Raw genomic sequence first — 23,759 nt, forward strand, 5'->3', positions numbered from 1 at the left:
GTGAGTAGGGGGAGGCTCAGAACAACAGACATCGCCAATGGATGGGCTTCCCTGGTAGCTCAGACAGTGAAGTATTCACCTGCAATGCAGGAAACCTGGGTTCGATCCCTGGGTTGGAAACATCCCCTAGAGGAGGGCCTGGCAACCCACTCCAGTATTCTTGCCTGGAGAATCTGCATGGACAGAGGAGCCTGGGATCGGCAAAAAGTCAGACATGACTAAGCTACTAAGCACAGCACAGCATTGCCAACAGATAGTTTCTAAGAGGTACAATAACACACTCAAGCACAGTACTCCTGAGTGTCATTTAGGACATGAAATAAGGAAGGAGCCCTGGCTAGAGAGTTAGCATCTCCGGTTTTCAGGGTTCCAACTGAAATCATCCACTGTGTGACCTTTGACAGAAGCCTGAGTTAGATGGTTTCTAACATCTGTAGATGTGATCCTATGTTTCTAGCAAAGTAAAGAAATGCAGTTAATGAGGTTCCCACAGGTGTCATGCAAACACAAAGGACATATTAGACAACTGGGAGATCAGACTCTGTTGTCTCAAGTGAAAAAGTGAAAGTCGCTCAGTCGTGTCTGACTCTTTGTGACCCCGTGGACTATACAGTCCATGGAATTCTCCAGGCCAGAATACTGGAGTGGGTAGCCTTTCCCTTCTCCAGGGGATCTTCCCCACCCAGGGATCGAACCCAGGTCTCCCGCATTGCAGGCGGATTCTTTACCAGCTAGCTGAGTCATAAGGGAAGGCCAAGAATACAGGAGTGGGTGGCCTATCACTTCTTTAGCGGATTTTCCTGACCCAGGAATGGAACTGGGGTCTCCGGCGTTGCAGGTGGATTTGTTGCTGTATCAAGTTCAGTTTAATTTGGATCTGAGACTTGAGTTTTTAAAATATATCAGGGTTTTACAATTACAGGGGCCAAGTTGTTATGCTCTGTTCCTCTGTATATAAACCAAATACAAAAGGATGCTTCAGCATGAAGTTAAGATCTAGATTAACATCTTCCATCTCCTGACTTTGAATTCTGGAAAAGCATCCACTGAGAGGATAACTAGAGGACCAGAGGAAGCACCATCCCCAGCAGCTCCCTCGGCACACTCCCTTCGGCACTGTCCTCTGCTAAATCCAGCTCTGCCTGGACACTGACATTTGGCTTCTCCAATCCTATTTGGTGATAAGCAGGATGAAACCACTGGACCCCACCTTGATAGCACATAAAAGGGGGGAGTAACAGAGATGATCTACCTTTGGAGAACCTGGTGAATAATTTATGTAAGTGCACAGACTCACTAGAATGATTACCCTGACTTCCATCACCAAAATGGGGGCTTTGGTCTGCAATTAAAGCTACCAGAAAGTCCTTAGATTCCAGGACTAAAACCAAAGAAAACAATGGGATTGAAAAGCATCATGGAATTGTTTGCCTAAGAAGCAGCATGTGTACATAGCTATTCCTGTGAGCAAACTTGAGCATACTGCCTTTCCTATTTTACAACTGCAACCCACGACTGGACAGAAGTTTGTCAGTTAACCAACACTTACAGAATTCATTGGTGGACATATCCAAATGCAAAATTGTTAGTCTGAGTCACTGGAGGCAGGAGACAAGAGAAGGAGGAAGCTCTTGGCTTACCTGTGCTGGGAATCATTCTGGTCTGTAGATGGTATCGTCAAACACTCATCATGACCATGGAAAAGACGTACTACATGCCCACCAAGTAGGTATCCTGTAACAGAATTATACCCTACCATGAACTGACAGGAAGCTGAATAATGAGAACATATTTGAGTCAGTTATTTTAGAAAACACAAAGAGAGAAGCATTTGGGATATGACAGATTCCACGAGTTCAGGCCCCAGGTAGAAAATCGACAAGAAAGTCAAACCAATTCTAACACTGAAAGTTAAATAGGGTTTCAGAGACGAGCAAGTCCAGTATCAAAAGGGAAGGTGAAAGCAATGTCAATTCATGTCATTAAAAGCCAAAAGGTCACCTGTAACTAATACAATGTATATCAACTATGCCTCAATAAAATAATACAACATTAAAAAAATACACATACAGACACAACCAAAAGGAAATCTGAGTTTCTATTCTTAGGAAGATAAGGATTCTCCAATTGTCAAGGACATAAATACATCCAACACCAAGTTTCTGGATAAGCTCTTACAGTGTTGATGTGTATATTTTGTGGTAAGTCTCAAATCAAATTGCAGTCATGAGAAAGTAAGATGATACTGGGAAAGGAGAAGCAAACTGTTATTCTGAGCTTTCTTAGGAGTAGCTAATTTTCGAATGTGTTAAATAAACACAGATCAAACCTGAATGCTATTCCAACACCAAGAGAAGGCAGCATGACATTCCAGAATCCCTGAGTGGCCAAGCAGAGAGGCAGCTATAAACTGCAAGTCTCCATTTAAAAAACATGGTTAGCAGGAGAAGGGTCCCAGTATGAACTTTACTTTACATGAAGAAATGGAATTTGACATTCCTTTGAATTAAAAATTTCTCCCAGCTAGTCTGTTCTCAGGAGACATATGGACTTAATATGTTCAATGTCTGTATCAGGATTTTGAGAAAATCACATAATTAGATCACTCAAGGGGCTGTGAAACTATTTTGAGTGTTGGATTATAACAGTAAGAAGGAGAAGTCATGCCAGGGGAGAAAAGGGTGTTATCAATACATCTTATGCAGGGATAGTCTTGATATTCCCTAGTTCATTTTCTCCGTCTGTCCAGGTAAGGCAAGTTCTTCTTAAGCTTCCCTGAAATGTTTAGAAGTCATTTTCTCATTTTCCTCTCTTTTACTGTACAAATATTTACAATTGTATACTTTTTTGCATTAAAATAATCCATGATATACTGGAGGGGAACTGTTAACAGCCAGCTTATTTAGAAAGTTAACCCCTTCCATGATCACGTTCTTGATTAAATGATCTATCATCTTATGACGGCACAGCCACGCTCCATTTGCAGCCCATCACTTACAGTCCCCAGGCTTCTCCAATCAATATTCTACGGCACAGAGGAAACTGCCAAACGCTGGCGCATCACAACATTTCTTAATTGAGATATACCAGGGCAATAATCGGGAGAGAAGGCTCACGAGGAGGATCACTCCTTTTCTCAGGGGCTGAAGTGGGTTTCTCACCAGCAGATGCTGAGAGAGCATTTTGCACAGAGTCAGATGACGCAAGGGATCAGCTGCCCAAGCTCTACCACAAGCTAGGGCTCTCAATACTTTTAAAAGCATTGTTGTGAAATGATTCGCAATTAATTATTCTCCACAAACCCTCTTGTGGGACTGGGCACTAATACTATCCCTATAGTGGAAATGAACAAAATTAACATGAAGATTCGGTCAGAACTTCCTCAGGGGAGATTTTAACCTGGGATTCCTTGGTTCCTGAGAGAAAGGGAATGACTGACAAAACATTTGGAGCAGTGGGTGAATTCTGGTGTGAAAGAAGACAGCTGAACACACCCTGCCTTGAAAAGCCTCCCTTCAGTTGCCAAAAGAGTTAAAAATTTGCTGCTTCCTGATTATTCAAGTTAGCTGTGATGCCTCCTGAAACTGGGGTATCACCTTGACAACTCTCAGTTTTCCATTTTCCAACATCATCTAATAGAAAGAGGTTTCACAGACTCAAGATTTAAAATAGGGTTAGAACCTGTGATATGAGTATTTAAAAAAAATTCTGATCTTGCTATAAAGTGCTAGAATGTCATGTGATAACCCTTAGGTCGCTGGCATCTGATTATCCTACTCAGCAGTGATATTACCCATGAGTAAAGTAAGGCCAGTGTATTTATTATATAACTTGAAAGGTGTTATCGACTTTGCCTAGCTCCAAAAAATAAAATATGCTGAACAAACTTTGATGATCTGACTTCTAAGGGAAAAATAAAATATGGAGAAAATGCCGTTTGTTATTTTTAAATGGCCTTCCATAAATATAAGTAAAAACAAATGGCCAAACATCCTTTTATTATAGAGAAAGTCCTCCTCCTGCCTGTCGGGAGAGATACATTGGGGAGAAATATAAAAAATATCAACTTCTTGGCAAATAATGTCTTCTAAAATTGAACCTGCTAAGGTCTGTATACTTATAACCCTAAATAAAACTGAAAAGTCAGCGGGAGAAGAAAGGTAAGTCTCCAAGGTCCTGAATGCACACAGTGCCAAAACCATGGTGCATTGAAAGAATTGAAAAATCATGTCAGAAGTGCTCATGAAATCAGAAATCAGGACAGGAAATAATCCATATTAACATGTGAGAAAGGAATTCGGGTGAACCAAAAATCACACTAAGTGGATACTGAGGCACTCATGCCAGAACTGGAAAGTCACAAAAAAGGTCAATATACATAGCATAAGACAAACAGGCAGACTGAGAGCGGAACACACAGAAAGAAGCACACCTTCTTCAACGCTACTTCCTGAGCACGTAGGATGTACATTCCAGAGTGTCTGCATAAAGGAGGCATCCACTTGTATGTTACCATTTGATATTGAGAGATGCTGCAGCAGAAACAGAAATGAGACATCCTTTAAATCACCAGGCCAGTCCTGACAGAAGCAGCTCACCTAGAATTTCAAGGATTGAATTAAACAGCTTTACTCTCATCAGGCGTTTTCTACCTAGACTGTGGGAGACTGCTCCACCCCATCTCGAAGCAGCTTCAAAGTGGGACACTTTTTTCAGGGAGGGTGAGGATTCAGCTACAGAGGTGGCAGACATGCTGACTTCATCCCCGCAGCTGGATCTCAAATTCAACAGGAAGTTACAAAATATCTATCCTTGGCAGGAGAAGGGGACTTACAAATGGGAAAAATTAATCCAGCCTTTGGTTGAGGCAAAGTAAAATCTGCTGGCAGAACTGGTGCTGAGAAGCTTAAAAACTTATCTCTGACATTCCTCTGATCTGTAAGGAATTGCCCCCATCCCTTAAGGGCCTGATGTCAATGCTGCGTGACATCTTGTGTGGTATGCAAGTACCACTACCAGGGGCAATATTTCACCTGCCTCTTCCAACCACTGTGACATCCCACACTCTGAAACATGTCCAATTCTCTTTCTCCCTCCAATTATGTTTCTATATCCAACAGTTTCTGGCTTGTTCCTAATTAGACGAGAGGTAACCAAAGTGACAAGCTGAGCCCCTGGTGGCTCAGATGGTAAAGAATCTGCCTGCAGTGCAGGAGATCTGGGTTTGATCCCTGGGTAAGGAAGATCCCCTGGAGGAGGGAGTGGCTACCCACTCCAGTATGCTTGCCTGTAAAATTCCATGGACAGAGGAGCCTGGCAGGTTACAGTCCATGGGGTCACAAAGAGTTGGAAGACTGAGTGACTAAGTTGACTCAGTTAACTGACTGAGTTGAAGACTGACTACTATTAAAGGTAACTAATGTGATGGACAGGGAGGCCTGGCATGCCGATTCATGAGGTCTCAAAGAGTCAGACACGACTGAGCGACTGAACTGAACGTGTCAATAGTTGACTTTTTAGGAAGTGCCTGGGAGCATTTAAGCTGGGAACAGTGCTTTAATCTAAAAATAAATAAATAAATAAAGTTACATTCCAGGCCCCATGATAATAGCAGGAGAGAGAATTTAATCATATCTCAAGTACACTGTGTAAAGGTACTCTTATCCTTCCCGATCTGATGTGGTTCTGTTCTCCCTGGCCATCCATTCCTAAAAGAAACAATTCTGGAAATGAAAGATGCTTGTGTTAGGAGATACTTACAAGGTATCTTTCAGAGGACACACTGACGAGGATGAGGTCATCACCAATTCGAACCTTTTCTCCCTCAGACCTCTGCTTGGAAGCGGGATGAATGGTCCACCAACAGGCTTCTCCTACACAAAGGCTCCTAGAGTTAGTGACTGCATCACAGAAGTCAGTGTCCCTAACTCTGCCCCTCATTCTCCTTCCTCCTGATGAGAACCCCTAAAACACACACACACGCATGCACGCACCCTCCAGACCTCAATTTCTATTTATCTATAAGCATTCCCCCACATCTGGCTCTTGAGTGTATTTATCATTTTCATTTTCTTTACAAACAGAAAGACAGTGTTTGGAGAAGAATACTGGAGCCCAAAAGCTATAGAAGTCTTTGAGTAATTTTAATACATACAAAAAATGATATTTTTTTTCATATGCACCTACAAATCTTTCAGAAATAACTTCACTGGTCTACTGACCACTTACAGACCATTATCTTTGCCTCACCCCTTCCCCATGAAATTCTCCTAAATCATCAGTAATTCCACTAACAAAAAATCAGAAGTTTTCAAAAGGTCTAGATATATAAGGTCTAAGACAGCAGGTGAGAAATTAATAGCAAAGGAGAAAAATTGATATTTTGGGAAAAGGGATGTTGAAAGATGCTTTTAGCCAAGACAAAGCTACAACTCCAGTCTCTGGGTAAGAAAATGGATTAAGAAGTTGATCCTAAGAAGTAAGGCCACTCCTGCTACATATTCTCCAGAAACTCTGTGGAATTGGAGGCATAACCTCTGTGGAATTGTGAGGGCAACCACAGAAGATGGGGTTGAAAACAGGAGGAGTGGCTGAAAGTTTTAAGGGAACATTTGATCTTTTTCTCCATCCTGCAGGCCCGGTGACTTCCTCCTCCACTCTACAGAATAGAAGTGATATCCATGGAATGACAAACCACTCCAGGTATCAGACACTGTCAGACATGGAAAAAGAGTATCGCTGAAAATGGAGAATAATTAGAATTCTGTGCTCTGATTAGTAAAATCTCAGTTCCCTTTCCCCTACCTCCATTCCTCATCTTCCAGAATGCCAGCTGTGATGCTGAACCACCCCTGACCCAAATGAAGATTACTGTTTAGTTTGGAAGCAAAACTACCCAACAAAAACCATACTGTTGTTTGGGCATATCCAGTGCAATGTGTAGGTCCCTGCTAGACTATCCCAAAGTGAAACTTAAGACATGGCAAGCCACCCACACAGTTGGGGCTTCCTGTCGGCTTTTACTGCCTTGATCTAAACATCAACTGGGACCAAGGATAAGCTGACATGTAAGGAAAAGTGTCTAACATGAACAACAGGAACAAACCAAAAAGTGGGGAGAGGGGGAAAATGAAGATTACAGAGAGCTAAAGATAACTTCAAACAAATCTTAGAATTAATCATCTCAGAGACATAAGAAAAATAACATTCATGAAGCAGCTAGGAGAGTATCCATGAAGGGTCCCTTCAAAGAAAAAGAAATCTCTTTGAACCTGAAAAAGAGAGAAAGAAACAGGAAAGTTATAGGATAAAGTTGAAAAATTTTCCCACAATGATGAATGAAGAAAAGCAGATTGGAAACAAGACTGCAAAGAAAATTAGAAAACCGACCTAGAGGAGTTTCAGAAAGCAGTAAGAGAACATCAAGGGAGAACATTAACTAAGAGATATTTAACTTTTCTTAAGGCTGAAAGACAAACATTTTTAGGATGAAGGGGCCTGCAGAGTCCCTAGCACAGTGGAGAAGGGACACCACACACACACACCCCCCAGGGTCCACTCCTGTGACACTAAGAACAGGAAAGAAAGAAAGAAAAAAGAACAGGAAAGATCCAGGACAAGACAGAGCACTGTGGAGCTGTAGACATCAGGGCAAGAAGAGAAGGTCCAGATAGCTCAGAAAATATAAACAGGTCACACACAAAGGGTCAGGAAGCATAACGTGGACAGACGTCTCAACAGCCAGACCAAAAGCTAGAAGAAAACAAAAAACCTTCAGGATGCTGAGGAAAAAAAAATTCCCATGGAGAATGCTTCTATGAATTACTTGGGAAGCTGAAATTAAGAAACTTTCAGACAACAATTTGTCTCCCAAGGATATTTTCTGTAAAAGCTACTGGAAATGGGCTCCCCCAAAATGGTGTGATCAACCAATAAGGGAGAAAAGCATGAGATCCCAGAAACACAGAATCTTGGAGAGAGGAAACAGGAATTTCCCACATGATGGTGTATGTTTCTAAGAAGATGAAACCAACAGAAGAGCTATTGTGACTGAATCTAATCAGGGACAGTTACTGTTCTATGGGACAGTTTGGAAATAAATGACTAGGTCACGGAAAGTAAAGCAACAAACAAGGCAATTATTAAGTAATGGAAAGCACAGAAGTAATACCGTAAAGTGAACTGACCATAGTATATCATGAGTCTCATTTGCAAATAAAAGTTATAGTTACACCAATGTAAGTAGTTAATATTGATTTGGTAGTTATATAAAAAATAGGTGCAAATATACTAGGAGGGTGGAAGGAGAAAATAGAGAAGAGGGGAGCACAAGAGGTAAATTTTTATTATTCATTTAGGACATCAATCTATCATGCCCAATCTGGAAAGAATAACGAAAGGGCAGTAAACCATACGACTCATGCACAGTGGGAAACGCACCGGAGGAGCTGGAAGTGGATGCCTGAGAGAGGTGGGGATCCAGGACAGGCGGGGGCGGGGCAAGAGGTAGATGCTTCTGCTACGCGAAAGAGCGCTATGTCTCTTTTTAAACTATGTACAGGTATTACTTTGATTCACTTCAGATAAATAAATATAACACTGATTACACTTTAATTAGACTTAAAATTTTGTAACAGAAGAGGCTGTTCTCTACATTCGAGGAGGAAAATGACAGGTGTATATCCATCATTTGCACTGGACCACTGAGGGGGTCCAGGATGAAGGGGTCCTAAAGAGATGCATAGAGGAGTACCTTTGCGCTCTCTCCCTCTCCTGGGAACAGGGCAGTGGTCTGGAGCCCAGGAATGAGCCAATCCCCAAGTCAGTAGGGTATGTGAGGGCCAGTTGAGGGTCCTAAAATACCTAACAGTACTTTCAGTGGTTTTTTCCCCCCAATTTTAAACTGATCCTTAATCTATGTCTAGAAAACAACAACAAAAACTTTCGAAAGGAAAACAAGAAAGAACTTCTTAAGCAAGATCAAGTGCAAAATAGTCATCAGTTAAGTCAGTCAAATCATTTATTATCTGCTATGCAGAGGGAACACTTCCAGAAATATTCAAGAAACTGCTTCCAAACTTCTCCTCACATTCCCCTAGAGATTCAACTCAACTATTTGTTTCAATTCAGAAGAGGCTTCTGAGTCAAAAGTGCATTCCCAGGATGACCTAGGTAAAAGAAGCAATGCTATTCTGTCAGTTCCTGAGCAACCCTTCTCTTAAAGAGAGAAACTCACCCCAGGCCATACTGAACTGTATCTGAGCTGCTGGGAACTTCTCCCCCTCCCCCACATATACCAAGCTGACTTTCTTCAAGGAGAATATGAAATGGGTCGGGGATGAGGAAGGTAAAATAAATTATTTTAGGCTATAGGTTTTCATGAACACCTGGTCAACCCTGTCCCCCTGTCTTTCTGCCAATGTCAGCTTCTGAAAAGCCAGCTTGAACCTGGGTTGATGCACGTGTTTCCCTCATCTGTTAGCAGAATTCATAACAAGTTTGATTTTAGGAATTTGGGGTAAAAAAGTGGTAGAATGCGTAATATTCTCTGCTATTTCCCTATATTTTTATTGAAGGCTCTAATAACTAAAAACAAAAACCAAAAAACAGGTTTCCTGAATATATGACTAGAAAGTGGTTATTTCTTAGATTTCTTCCCAAGTCTCAAAAAGTCTAAAGTCATTTTACTGATATAAATAGTATGACCATATATGACTTTTCCGATTACGTGCTCCAAGACAGACAGCTGGTTTATATTTAGAGGTCAGCTTACACTCAGAATGTGTCAATTCACTCATTTTGCAATTTTTAGTAAAGGTTGACAACACTTTAGAGGAAATTATATTTTAAGAATAACACGAAAAAAAAAAAAAAAGAATAACACGCTTTAGTTGAAAACAAAGTAACCTCAAATCATATTCAAGTATAATCTGATTTTAGTAAAACAAACACACGAAAAAAACCCCAAATCTCGTGGGCTGAGGCAGGCTCACTCTTCTGCTCTGTATAAAAAGGGGAAGAGGAGGAGAGGTAGGGGGCTTACCTCAGGTGTTCTTGGACATAACTGTGTATGATCCAGAAATAACAGATCCAGGGTAAACTCTAGATTCCTTCCCCCCAGATTAAATCTAGGTTAAACTCTAGATTTTTAAAAACAGGTTAAACTATAGATTTTTTTTTTCTAAATCATATGTAAAATCAGATAATCTTGGACCATCTCCTTATGAACTGCTGTAGTTTTAGAATAATTACATGGACTTTGTCCTTCTTTGGCCCCAACAATGGAACTCCCCTTCTATTTGGGGGAAAATGTCATAATATTAAAGACTGTCTCCAATGAGACTCTTCCTGCTGTGTGACCTAGGCTATTTGCTCTTCCCTGGCCTTTCTTCCTGCCCAATATCTAAGCCCGGGGCTCAGCTTCAGAGTGCGTCTATGTAACATCCTTCTAGTAAACTCTCTTTCTGCTTGAGTTTACGGAGTCAGTTTCTGTTGTTTGCAACCAAGAATCCTGATTGGTCCATAAGCCAAACCTCTAAATGGAGCAGAAATTACATATGTAATGCCCTTGGCAGACAGATTGTTCATGAATATTTCCAGCCACAGGAAACATCTTCCATCTCGAGGCCAGCTGTGCCTTTGCTGGATACTGCAGATATTACAAAGTGGTTTCCTTCACTGAGATGAAATGGGCCTGTTTTCAACTTCTATCCATTGTTTCACTGGTCTTTGCAATAACCTACAGCAAGTCAGCCCCTTCTTTGATTAACTAGAAGCATTTGTTGACAGTTCTCTTGGTCCTCTGTTCTTCATTTAAACCTGCATCATCCTGGTTACCATCTTTTTTAGGATCCACCACTTGACTGTCATTTTTGATTAAAAAAAAAAAAATAGCCAGTATTTCCCATAGTATATGATGTATAGTGCTAGTGGTGGAGGGCAATTAAACAACACTGAGTCATATAGTGAGAAATTTCCCTTTACTGCTTTCAAAGCTTCTAACAGAAGGTTTTCAGTTTGGAGCTTGTATACCATGAACACTTTTCTAGTATTTACCAACATTCTCCAATTATTGAGTGACATGGTTTTCTTTACATTATATTCTTTTTTACAGCAAGCCATACCAGTTTTCTACTATAGCAATGATGTCAGTTTTGTTTACAAAATTTTAAATACAAAAGCAAATTTAAAGAAAAAAATTAATAATAAAGTTTATGCACAGGAATGGCAAAGCTATGAAGGTGGATATCATTGACTAATATCTGGGAAACACTGCCTTAAAAATAACTGCAGATTAAAATGGGACTACTTTTTAAAAAATCTAGACTATACTTTATAATGTAAACCTTCATTATGCTTTTTTTTTAAAGCAGTTATTCATTACCATTGGTTTTTATCAGGAATAACTTCTCTACTTATTTTCAGTATCTAACCCTAAAAACTGTTTTTCTTTGAGACTCTGGTAGACTGTGGTTAAAGCCTCATGCTCACCTTTATTTTGCATTCCTATGTTTTCATTCTGCATTCCAGTAATATTCTTTATTATTCTTCTCCAGAGTTCTATCAGACTTATTTCTTGACTAAGTTGGCTTGGAATCCCAAATGATTTGTATCCAGCCTCCTTCTCAAAAGCCCCCAGCTCAAGATCCCACTGAGCAGCAGATCTAGGGCATGTTGACTTACCTGTGGCATGTTCCCGTAGACCTACATCAAAGGCAAGTTTATCCGTCTGGGATCTTGATGTGGTCAAACATGTTAGATACTGTGGAATAAGAGCAGATGCTAATGAAGTCATACTCTTCTGTCGGATCTTGGGTCTCACCATTAGCTGGCTTCTCAGTTTCAACACTGAGCTGCTATGAAAAGGGCTTCTTTATTGCTCATAGCTACAGTGCTTCTGGGATATATTTTCGTAATGTACTTAAAACCTCAAAGATGTTCTTATCTGATGACCCAGTGATTTGACTCATAGGACTATGAGAAATAAGTTTAAATAGAAAAAGTTTGAAATATGAAATATGCTTTAGTTCAAAGATACTCTGAAACCTTTAAACTGAGAATATGAATAGAACATAAAAGACCAACAATAATGGAAAGGTTGATAAACTCTGGTACTTCATTTTATGGAATATTATGTTACCATGGAGAGTATTTATCAAGAGTGTAGAACAGTATGGAATGTATACAAAATAGTGTACTTGTATTGTCACGTATGCAAAATCCGAATGCCTAGCAACCAGGCTAAAGGGAATTACACCAAGCTGATAGGTTGTCTTTGGACAGCAGGAACATCCATGATAATATCCTCCTTTCTATTTGTTTTCTGTTTTTCAGTTTTTCTATCAGTTTTAAAACTTCTCAAGTAATGTCTGATTTTTTCTAATTATAAAAATATATGTGCATGTAAAATTTAAAAACTATTTTCAAAAGTAACTTAACAAAGGAAAAAAGTCCACAGCCTATTCCCTGCCTCCTTTATTGACAGGCACGGCAAGTGGTCTTAGAATTAGACCGAGAGGCAGATACACATTTGGCACAAACTTCCTGAGTTATAATTCTAATTCTCTGCAACAGGAAAACACAGAATCACTGTGTTGTATAGACATCTCTCACGGGCTTTATTCTCAGAGCTACTCCTAAAAGGAACTGGCTAGTGTAGAGTTCATGTTAACTGTGAGTGGGATTTCTTGGGAGTAGAGGGCAACCAACTACTGATGAATAATGTAAACCTTCCTCTTTATAGGACAATGCTAGCCTGAGTTTTTAAAGCCAAGAGAAGTATACTGTTTGAGCTTTTATTTATTCTATTTAGGGATAAAAAGAGAAGTGCTAGGGTTTTATTTACCCTATGGAGAAGCACCAGATTCCTAAATGATCACCTCTCAGTTCTAGAGATTGCCAGGGTGCAAAATTTCCCTACTCTCTAACGGTCCCCATCTCCTGCTCAGATAACCTTCCATTTGGTCATTTTTGTTTGTCCTTTGCCACAAGGGACTATCACAGATGAATGTTCAGGCTGAAAAGGTCAACTTCTTACCAGTGTTCAGGAAAAAAAAAATGCTGCAATAAATAAATTATTTAAGAAGCAGCTGCTGTTCTCCCTGCCAATTTGACAGTTCAAGCTTTGAGATGAATTCTGCAGTGTCCACTGCAGGTGTAAAATGTGTGAAAATAAAGTCCTGAGTAAACATAACAGTTTTCCACTGGGGTTAGAGAAAGAAATGTTCCTTACACCGATAGTAAGGGAGAATGATACATGTAGGAACTGGGGGTAAATATCATTAGAATGCCTCATATTATACTTGACAGAGGTCATGATATTCCTCTTAACACTCCCTGCAAAAGAACTGCAATATTTGAATTTTACAAATTACATTTATTAAAACTTGAAAAAAAATTCAAATTATATTGAGTTATCTCATTTCAGTTAATTCGAGTTCTAGATCCCTGAATAGTTATCTGCTTTCTGTGACTGCTGTGCTCTTTATCTGCCTCCTGCCTCTGGATTAACAAAATACTTTCAAATTCAGGAATGAAGGACCAGATATCATACTATTTCCTTTAGCTAGTAAAAGAGAAATTTCACAAAAATCCCATTTGATTGCTTTTCCACCTATGCTGGTTATCCTTACACATGCGAGTCATCGGTTATTCCAGGTTTATCTGATCATCCATTCAACAGATATTTTCTAAGCATTTAGTATATCAGAGCACCACACTTGGTCAAGTTAGGTTTAGTTACATCAATTTTTTTTAAAAAGACATAATCCTTTCCCTTATGGAGTGGGAAGGAGGGTGGTCAGATGTTAAGCAACCACAGATGTACAACTGCTGAGTGAGGAAAGTTGCTAAGACAGTAATGTACTGTAATTTCCACTCCGAGTGCCTCCCGCTGATTTCTTAAGCTGACTGAGACGCTCGCTGGCATCCCACCCCTTCCCTCCTCGACCTCCTGGAGCGGTGCGAGCGGTCCAGGTGAGCTTACTTACCATGCCACTGAAGGAGTGCCGCAGGAGAATTGCGTGGCCATACAGCAGGGTCCTGTGGCCACCCCCCTGTGCTGCCTGTGGGGAAAGAGGGCAGGAAGTGTCAGCACGGGCCAGGCGTGGCCACTCTGAGGGCAAAGCATTCTTGGAGGACACACTACAAAGGAAAGACCCACGGCGAAGCTCCCGAGGAATTCATTCTAGAAGCGAGTGGCCAGCCTACAGGCGGGGGGCAACTGGTTGACCACAGCCATGCAACATCCTTGGGAGAGGGTGAGTGGGGCCAAACCTCTTCTCTAGAATGGCCCCTGCCCAGGATCAGCAGAAACCCAGAGCTGTTCTATCAGAAAAGCACGTGGATGAGATAGGTACCGCTTACCTTCCTTTGAAACTTCTCAGAAGCGTTCAGTGAGAGAGAGAAACAAATGTGATGTAACTACAGCCTAGTGACAGAAAGGCAGCGTAGGGGGTGGGGGGACGAGGCATACCATACACTCCGTCTCTGCCTTGTGGACTTTTTAAGGCACCTGTGTCTCCTACTCGCTCACTTAAATGGGTCTTATTTGCCCTCATTTCACCAGTGAGTGATGGCTCCGATATCTTTGTCTTTAAAAGGGTAACCAGTGATGGGGAATAGATACCTCCTCCAGTTAAGGGGCCATTAATGCCCTGTCTCTGCCCCACCAGCCAGCACCACTCTGGCTGTCCACTCAGCAGCAGTCTGAGCAGTGGGACCGGCCCAAGAAGAAGAGCCAGCCCCACATAAAGCCACTGGTGTCTGCCTCTTGCTTTTCCTTTTATTTGATTTGCACACCATGATCTGAACTGAATAGTATTGGCATGATAGGAGACAAAACCATTATGCATTCCAGTGACAGGTGACCAGGTAACACGGAAAACTGAAATCTATAGAAGATTCTAGATTTTTTTTTTTGGCATCAACATTTTCAACCTTTGACCCAAATCTCTCCCTGTCAAGTGAACTTACCCTCAGAGGCAGTCACATTGTTTTTTGATCACACACTCCTTTTAGGAAAGAATATGTGAGCCTAGGTTCCCATCCCCAAATAATCACAAAAAGAGTTCAAAGCCTGAGATTAAAAATTAATATGGAGAGAGTAACATGGAAATTTACAATACCATATATAAAATAGACAGCCAATGGGAATCTGCTCTATGATTCAGGGAACTTAAACAGGGGCTCTGTGATAATCTAGAACGGTGGCATGAAGAGGGGGGTAGAAGGGAGGGAGAGGGCCTGGGTGTATCTATGGCTGATTCTTGCTGATGTTTGAAAGAAAACCATAAAATTCTGTAAAGCAATTATCCTTCAATTAAAAAAATTAACTGGAAAAAAAAGAAAAAAATGTTGGCTAGCCAAGGTAGAATAAAAAAAATTAATCATAAAGAGAAATTCTAACATTTTCTTTCCATAAGCCAAGGGCACCTCTTATGCATGGTATGTTAGTCAGAGCCTCAGAGCAGCAGCCCAAGGGCTGGTTTCAGGGTCTGCTCCTCTCCTGTGCTGACCTTCCTTTAGGGCCACAGACAATAAGGGGGGAAGAAGGCAGAGTACTTCTATTTCAACTCTATTCAGATTAAATTTGGATTAACAGAATCACCCTGTCAAAGAGATGATTTTTCATGTCATACCATGAGCCTACAGAAAAGGAAAAAAATAAACGTGGTATCTCGTTAAAAAGAAGCCAGCAACTATATATAAATGTGGCTGTGCTTTTTCCATAGAGATATTTAAATGCTCTCTAGACTTTAATACTATGAAAAGATTAAATGTTCTTTGCAATGTTTTAGGATTTCTTAAAACCATCTGAACTAACTTTAGTTGCTGTGTTTACAAATGTGTCAACAGCTTACTTTAGAATCAGTCATACTAAAAGAGTTTTCATATCTCGTCAGTCTCACTGGTATTCTTCCTGTATAATTGTACAACTGCGAGTGAATTGATAGCTTGTGATGGTTTACGGTGTGGGTTTATGCTCCTAGATTAGTCTCGTGTCTCAAACTGAACTATACTTCCCGTTGTTTATCACGGGTTACACTTTCCTCCAATTCTTCTTTGCTCCTGTCAGCTCTGCGAGGAATCGTTAAGTAAAGAATCAGGAGTTGCTGACCCCCAGAGAGGCAGTAAGGGGCTTGTGCTCCCCTTCTCTGGCAATGCTGGCAACATTCCTGGCCCTCATGTCCTCTATTTTGATGCCAAAGAAAAGCAGAGTGACTTAACTACCCCACTGGGCTTGTATGGGACGTCACAAGCCACCTCCTTCCTCTGCTAAGGCAGTGGGTCCTAGGTGCCTGAGAATATCGCCTTGTTAACACACAGACCGTCGGACTCCACTCCACAGTGTCTGCTTTACTAGGCCTGGGGTGAGCCTGAGAACGTGCGTTTCTAAAGGGTTCTGGGGAAAATGGCATTGACTGATGCTGCTGGTCCAGAAGCCGCATTTTGAGGACCACTGCTTTAAGGAATGATCAAGCTTTAGTGGCAAAGGAGCTTTCTCTGCAGAAGCTCTGGTAATCATCATTCCAGAGAACGCTATCCTTGGCACAAACCACACGTTACAACCATTGGGTGCTTTACAACCACCATAGCTTATTCTCCTAACTTTTCAAGGTAGGGGTGATTTCATCCTCTCAGAATGTGAAGAATTTGAAACTCAGAGGTAAGGTTCTTGCCTTACCTAGCTGTCACACAGCTCGATGTGGTGGTGGGGGGAACTGAACTCAGAGTTAAGTCTAAAACCTGACTCATTTCACCCAATTTTTTAAATAATGTAATCATTTGCCTACTGTGTGCAAAACCAGGGAACACAGCACCAGGAAGAATAGAAAGATACTGTCCCAGCCCCTCAGCTTCCTGAAGCAGAATTGACACAAGGGTGTCAATTAAATGAGCTCTGATCATACCGCAGGCACAGAAGAAATATAGTAAGTGAGTCATCTCATTTTACCTCTTGATTAGTGTTGCAAAGAGACAGTGGAATTACCTCCATTTTACAGACGCACAAACCGAGGCTTTGAGAAGTAAAGTAACTTGCTCAAAGTCATACAGGTTCCAAGGGCAGAGCTAGGATTTAACAAAGGGGAGGATTTAACTATGTGTTCTATTACAATGTTTTCTTGTCTGTATTCTGGCAGGAGACAGGCTTGTGCATTAAAACCCATGTTACACAGAGACATCCCTGTTAAAAGAGGGGAAGACAAACAGCATTGGAATAGGAATAGACCAGGAAGGTGATAAGGGTGTTTAGGAGCTGCATTATTAAAAATGTAGGCCATAATATTCTGGTAGGATCCTTGACATCTAACAATGTAACAACAACGACAAAAAATAAGGACCCCATATAGGCAAAGGGTTGGAGGTTGAGACTATGAAGTTCATGGGGGGACTGGTGGACAATTCACTGGTTAGGGTTGGAAGAAAGGGAATAGCTGTCAATGACTTGGGGCTGTTGGACTATGGAGAGCCACATCTGATGGTTCCACAGCTAATGGGACACTGGGGGAGACGTCTGAATGGAGAACAACAAAAACTGTACCTTAGGAAGGTAACCCTGACTGCAAAATGGTAAAAGAACTGGAGGCATCAAATCCTACGGACAGAAAAGATGACTCTCTTCGTTCAGTTTCCAAGACAACCTAAGGAGAGGATATAGACTGAAAAATCTATAAGTAAGAATCATCCCTTACTTTCTCCTTTCTCTCCCATGCCACAGTCCATCCAAAGCACCTTCGGTGCCACCTTCAAAATATGTTCTCTATCCACCCAGCGCCCCTCTGCTTTCAATCTGGTGCCTCCCACTGCTCTGTCTCACCCAGGCTATAGCGATGGCCTCTTAACTGCCTTCCCTGCTGCACCCACTCTGGTTATAGTCTGAACCAACACAGCAGTCCCAGCTGTCTTTTTAAGACTGTCAATCACCTCACATTACTTTCTTACTCAACCCTCCCCTCAAGATTTCCTTTCACACTGTGGCTTCTAAGGCTGTGCATCAGGAACTGTCAAAATATTCTCTATAAAAGATGAGACAGTGAGGAACTGGAGCGTTGCAGGACACAAGTGATATAGTCTTCTTTTTTAAACAACTTTTTCATGAATTAAAAAGCTCTTCTCACCTAGAGGGCTGTATATAAACAAGCATAGGCTAGATCTGACCTGCTGTTGTGATTCCTGCCCTACTTGATCTGGTCTCCTCCACCTATCTGACCTTGTCACCGGCCAGTAGGAGGGTCTCCACCACCCACTCTGTTCCAGCCCTGTGGCCCTTCGTCTACTCTTCAGACACGCAAATTCCTCCTGCAGGGCCTTTGCACATGTGCTTCCCTCTGTCTGAAATGCTCCTCCTTCAACATTCTCATGGCTCATTCCCATTCTGATCCATCTCTGTGCTCAGATATCTAATTAGTGAAGCCTTCTCTGTTCATCCTTCCTAAAAGACAATCCCCCTTACTGGACTTTTTTTTTTTTTTGCTATATTATTTCTCATGGCATTTATTAGCTTATATATTATTTTTGATATGTATCTCTCTTCCCTCTCTCCCCTGAGGACATAAGCTCCCTGAGTCTTTGGTATGTTCTCTATCACATCTATATGACTTATCAGTGCCTGGCAAGCAAGCACTAATGTCATTTTCATATTCATATTTCCTGAATGCATGAATAATAACTGGATGAGATGGTCCTTTTGTCTCCTTTGCACAGATGGGAAAAGACAAACTCTTCTATGACCAGCTTGTGAGCAGTGAATCTGGATTTGAACTTGAGTTTAACTACAAATTCTACCAACTCTTTTCATTATTTGACATTAATTCTGGATAACATCTCAGGAAAGCAATGATGTGCCACATAGAAGACTTCTTGGGTCTGTTCATAAGGGGTATCCAGGCCTCACGTTAGTGAGACTTTATTGGGATGGCAGTCCCGTCTCTGCTGGGAGTGACCTTGGCTGTCATCATTGGCAGAATGAGAATATACGGTACCATCTCATTGGACTGGAGTGGAGTAAGGGGAGAAGCCAGCAAAAGTACCCTGATGCCATGTCCTACAGTAAAATGTTCCATTAGATCATTAATTCAATCATCTCATCTGTAATTGCAAAAGTGATTCTGTCACTGACATTTCTTTTGATGGTTCCCAGAGGACACTACCCAGTAAGATAAACCTGATACCGCAATAAAGGGGAGGGTAACTCTGTTTCTCTCCAGCCATACATATGTTTCAAGACTATCAGATCTTTCACCTTCTTTTATAATCTGGGGCCCCGGACTCCACCTTAGGGGTCCCAGGATCTGGAAAGACTCCTTGTGGATCTAACATAAGCTGTGAAAGCTTTGGGGGATACTTCCTGGAGGGCTGCTAAGGCATGACATTACTTCCTGGGTGGGGATGTATGTACTTCCATCTTCCTTCCTCCCCCTACCCACCCCCATTCTTTTAGGCCATCAAAGAAAGAGGCCTTGCTAGAAGGTCACAGAGCAACATTTCCTGAACACACTGAGGTCTTTTACATCACCGAGGAGGTTTCCTTTGACATAGGTGACAACTAAGTAACAATGATGCGATATAAGTAAATAAAACAAACAAAAAAAACACAAAACCCAAAAAACTAGTAAGCACCTAGCAGCAGAAGTAAAAGCAAGGAACCTAATATGTTCAGTTAGAAAACATAGCGAAAGTTTATATTCACCATTGGTACAAAACATTAAAATTTTAAGGAATTTACCTAAATGTTGAGCTAAACATTCAAAATGAAACCACAAACTTTTGCTCTATAAAACAAAACTTGATTTGGTGAAAGGCAAAGGTGTACTTCGTTATAGAATGAGAATACTAGTGTTTGCTAATGCTTAGTCTCCTGAATTGAACTTACAGATTCAATGTAGTTCTAAAGAAAATTCCAGTAGGGTATCTTGGAATTCAACAAAACCACTAAAATTAATCTGCAAACATAAACAGTAAGAAAGTTTTATTCTAAAAAGGAACCACGTTTTAGGAAATGTTAAGAAGCAAAATTAATTCATTGCTTCTGGTAATGGTTCAAAGGAAGAATGTAATACGATACATTCAGTCCATAAACAAATCTGAAATGCAGCACATAATAAAGCAGATTTTTTTAGTACAATGAGGGGAAGACACGATTATTAAGTAAATGTCTCTTGGATATGTGGATAGCAAAACAGAAAAGTATTCAGTAAGATCCACAGGAAATATAAAAGATATTGGATGGGTAACAGTTAAATAATTCATTTTAAAATTAAATTCTATGACAACTATCATGTAATAAACAGTCCACATTCTTTTATAGACCTAATACTTCTCCATGCTCTGAAGCAACAGATAAACTCAAAGGAAATAAAAGACAGGATTTTACCAAGATTACTAAACTTCAGAAAAATGGAAGCATCAACATTTAATACACTACAGAAACTCTCTGTTATCACATTGACAAAGGGATGAACATCTCATTGAAATGGAGGGGGAAAAGCATCAAATAAAGAAATGGGCAAAGGATATGAATAAATGATTCATATCAGGCATAAAATTAAAACATATGGCATAGATTTTATTCCTCCTAGTAATGAAAGGAAAGACAATTAAAGCAGCTTTGATGGATCATGTTTTATCAACTAGATTTTCAAAAATGGAGAAAAAGTCTGAATACCATCAGAGCTATAATTTAGCTGGTGCTACCCTGTACAAGGTGGCATTGAGTACAACTGTTTTGAAAAGCAATATGGTGATATATAAAAAGAGACATAAAGAAGTTAATAACATTTGCTGTAGTAATCCTACTTCTGGGAGTAATTTTTTTAAAAAGCCAAACAGTATGGGCACTGTTGTGTAAAAAGCATCATAGTGGGACAAACAGAAAACCTGGAAAGGATCTGAATATCCAGAAGAAAAATATTATCAAGTAAAACATGGGGCTTCTTCAGGCTGTTCTATCCTGCAACCATTAAAGAAGACAATTTACAGAGGTGTCTAGAAACACAGAAGGCTGTTCTGATAGACCACTGTGGAAAAGGCAGAGCACAAAATGCCTTCCACTATTAGTATACATGCAAGAATAATAAGGAAACCTATACAAATAAAATAGCCATTTGGCTAGGTGCATAACCACCAGACTTTGCTTTTCCAAATTTTTCTCTAGCACCACTACTAACAGATCATTTCAGTAATAAGTGTGTGTGCGTGCGGGACAACACTGTATTGCATGTGTTTTTAAGAAACAGAGGGCTACGAAAGTGCTCTGTCTTTCTTAAAACTTCAGTTCCTTGAGGTCTGATTAATTTGCCAGGATTCTCTGTAAATGACTTTACCTGCCTGAAAGGTGGCTGGCAAAGCATACCTAGCATGCTAGCAATTAGGCACTGACTCCATGGTCTAGCCCTACCCTGGTGTTGGACGGAAAGCCCAGAAAGGCAGGCTTTATCCAAGACACCTCTATTCTCCTGAGTTCCCTCAGGTTTAGCCCAGGCTCCACAGGGGAAATTTCTTGCCCAGGGGGTCACTCTTGCTTGGATCTCAAACACACCAGCTCTTCTGACGGCCCTTAGTGGACCCTTCACCTTGGACTCCATCCTTGTTCCTTTTGCCCTTTAGTCGCTAAGTTGTGTCTGACTCTTTGCGACCCCACGGACTGTAGCCCACCATGGACTGTAGGTGCGTCTGTCCACTGGATTTCCCAGGCAAGAATGCTGGGGTGGGTTGCCATTTCTTTCCCCATCCTTGCTCCTAGAGACTTGGTTTCTACACTATTCTATGCTTCCAAGGCTGCCTCAACCAGCCATCAGATTCTAGGACCACCTTCCCCAACTGCTACAAGCCATCATGCCCCTCTGGCTAAATTCCCAAGACTCCACTTAAGCACCCTACTTTCCTAGGAGAGGTTGACAAAAGTGCATAATCAGTGGGACAGATGGGAACTGCCAGCTCAGATGGCACCAAAGAAACTAATGGGGTATTTTCCAAACAGGTCTTAGCCTGGAAATTGCTGGTAACAGAGACAACTTTCCATTTTTAATGACAGTTAAAGTAGTGTACTGGACTTTAGAAAGTGCCGAGGTAGGAAGGTACATGTACAGATTAGTTTGACCTATGATTTGGAGTCAGAGCCAGGGAATATGCCAACAGCAATTCTATAAGCACATCATAGCCATCCTAATCCCTCCCTATATGTGAAATCCTGAAAAACCCAATGCAGGACACCAAACCCTTTTCTTTACACCACTTTTTCTGTATCAGCTGCTCTATTCTTCAGCCAGGTAATCGCCAAGTCCAGCTTTTGGGTCCCTACTTCACGCTACAAAGACATTATAAAATGTCTAAGGTATCATTCTCTTAATTTGACACCTTGATTTTCCACTTGTAAAAAGATAATTAACCTGGATCTAAAACTCTTAGTCAAAGATTTCTGAGACATTGGCCATTGAGAAAGCAACAGCATCAGGACGGAGTCCCCTAATGAGGTTTCTCCTGTAAGAAACCTTCTAAGTGAGTCTGGGCCAACTCAACCAGGAAAGTGCAGGCCCTTAAGATAAACACACATGAAAGGAAGCCACATTCTTGGCATCCTTCATGGGCCTCTAGGGATGTTGTTAAAAACTGAAATCATGAAACAGAATTGTAATGAAGTTCAGGAAAGAGGAGGAAGTGCAGCATCGCCCTCCTTCCCAAGTTCAATGATCATGATCGTCTCCCCAGTTGCCTTAATGACAAGACAGGCCCACGGTTCACAGGCTGCAGGCACAACACGATTCCAATGAGAAAAGGCTGAAACTGGTTTGCAGAGGGCCTATGGCAGCCTGTGCTCTGTCTGTGGCCATGATCTGCCCTCAAGGTCAGCATGGGGACTGTGACTCCAGGGAGGCCCACCTCATACCCCCTCAGTGCTGCCTGCTCCCCACCACTGCATATCCCGGAGCCCAAGGAAAGGATGCTCCAAAAGCTGTGCACCAAGTCAGGCTAGTATCGTGAATTTCTTTCACTTCTTAAATAGAGAAAACACAAGCAAAACCCAAATAATCCATCCCCCGACCGAGCACTGAATGCCAAATGTACCATAGTTTGTACCATAAAATGTCAAATTATTATAGTTTATAATTCACTGAATTCAGCCAACCCTCCCTCATGGATGCACCTGGAATTATTCTTCCTCAGTGAGGAGGATTTGGGCACTCATTTTTGTTCAAGTCGTTAATTTCATTGCCACATGGAAATAGTTCAGGACAAAAGGATGAAAGCCCAGAGCCTGATGTGAGGAAATGTTAAGTTCTGGGTCTTATGCATCATCTATAACAAGAACCTGCAAAGCAAGAAGGCGTTTTCTTTGAGGCAAGTGCTTACAGGGCTTCTCTTTCGCACAGATCTGGCTGAACGGGTAAGGAAAATCTGAGATGACTCAGATGACTTAGGGATTGCACAGGAGCTGCTGTGATGACCCCGAGTTCATAATTCCCTGGGAGCACTCCAAGGCATGAGAAGGAAGAGCCTGTGGATGGTACAGATTCGGGCTCTGTACTCATGACTGAAGGCAACTGGGGAATCTTCTGTCTTTCAAGTCCTTAAAAACAAGGGTCCTGGCTCTTTGAGATGGGTGGACACATCCAATTGTTATCTCTCCTCTCTTTCCTGACACATGACATGTGGGGAAGTAACTAAATGACTTTTGGAGATTCCCACTTGGGTGGGGATTTTACAAATGCTGATTGTGAAACAGGAGGATAAGCATTCTTCATTAAGGGGGAACAAAGGTG

General features: G+C 41.3%; 1 protein-coding gene and 1 long non-coding RNA gene across 2 annotated transcripts in view; one reads left to right on the top strand and one right to left on the bottom strand.

Annotated features, from left to right (window-relative positions):
* The window catches only part of RYR3 (ryanodine receptor 3), a 546,114-nt gene that overhangs the window by 294,910 nt on the left and 227,445 nt on the right, over window positions 1–23,759 (bottom strand). The window contains 5 exon segments of the mRNA XM_070468944.1: window positions 1,641–1,734; window positions 4,433–4,532; window positions 5,761–5,873; window positions 11,683–11,761; window positions 13,989–14,063. Coding sequence (XP_070325045.1) covers window positions 1,641–1,734; window positions 4,433–4,532; window positions 5,761–5,873; window positions 11,683–11,761; window positions 13,989–14,063 — 461 coding nt within the window.
* LOC139035597 (uncharacterized) lies at window positions 11,961–19,075 on the top strand. The gene is made up of 2 exons (XR_011488212.1): window positions 11,961–13,974; window positions 18,706–19,075. It is a non-coding gene; the product is annotated as an uncharacterized lncRNA (long non-coding RNA).

Source organism: Odocoileus virginianus, chromosome 6, assembly GCF_023699985.2.
Source record: "Odocoileus virginianus isolate 20LAN1187 ecotype Illinois chromosome 6, Ovbor_1.2, whole genome shotgun sequence".
NCBI classification, from domain to species: Eukaryota; Metazoa; Chordata; class Mammalia; order Artiodactyla; family Cervidae; genus Odocoileus; species Odocoileus virginianus.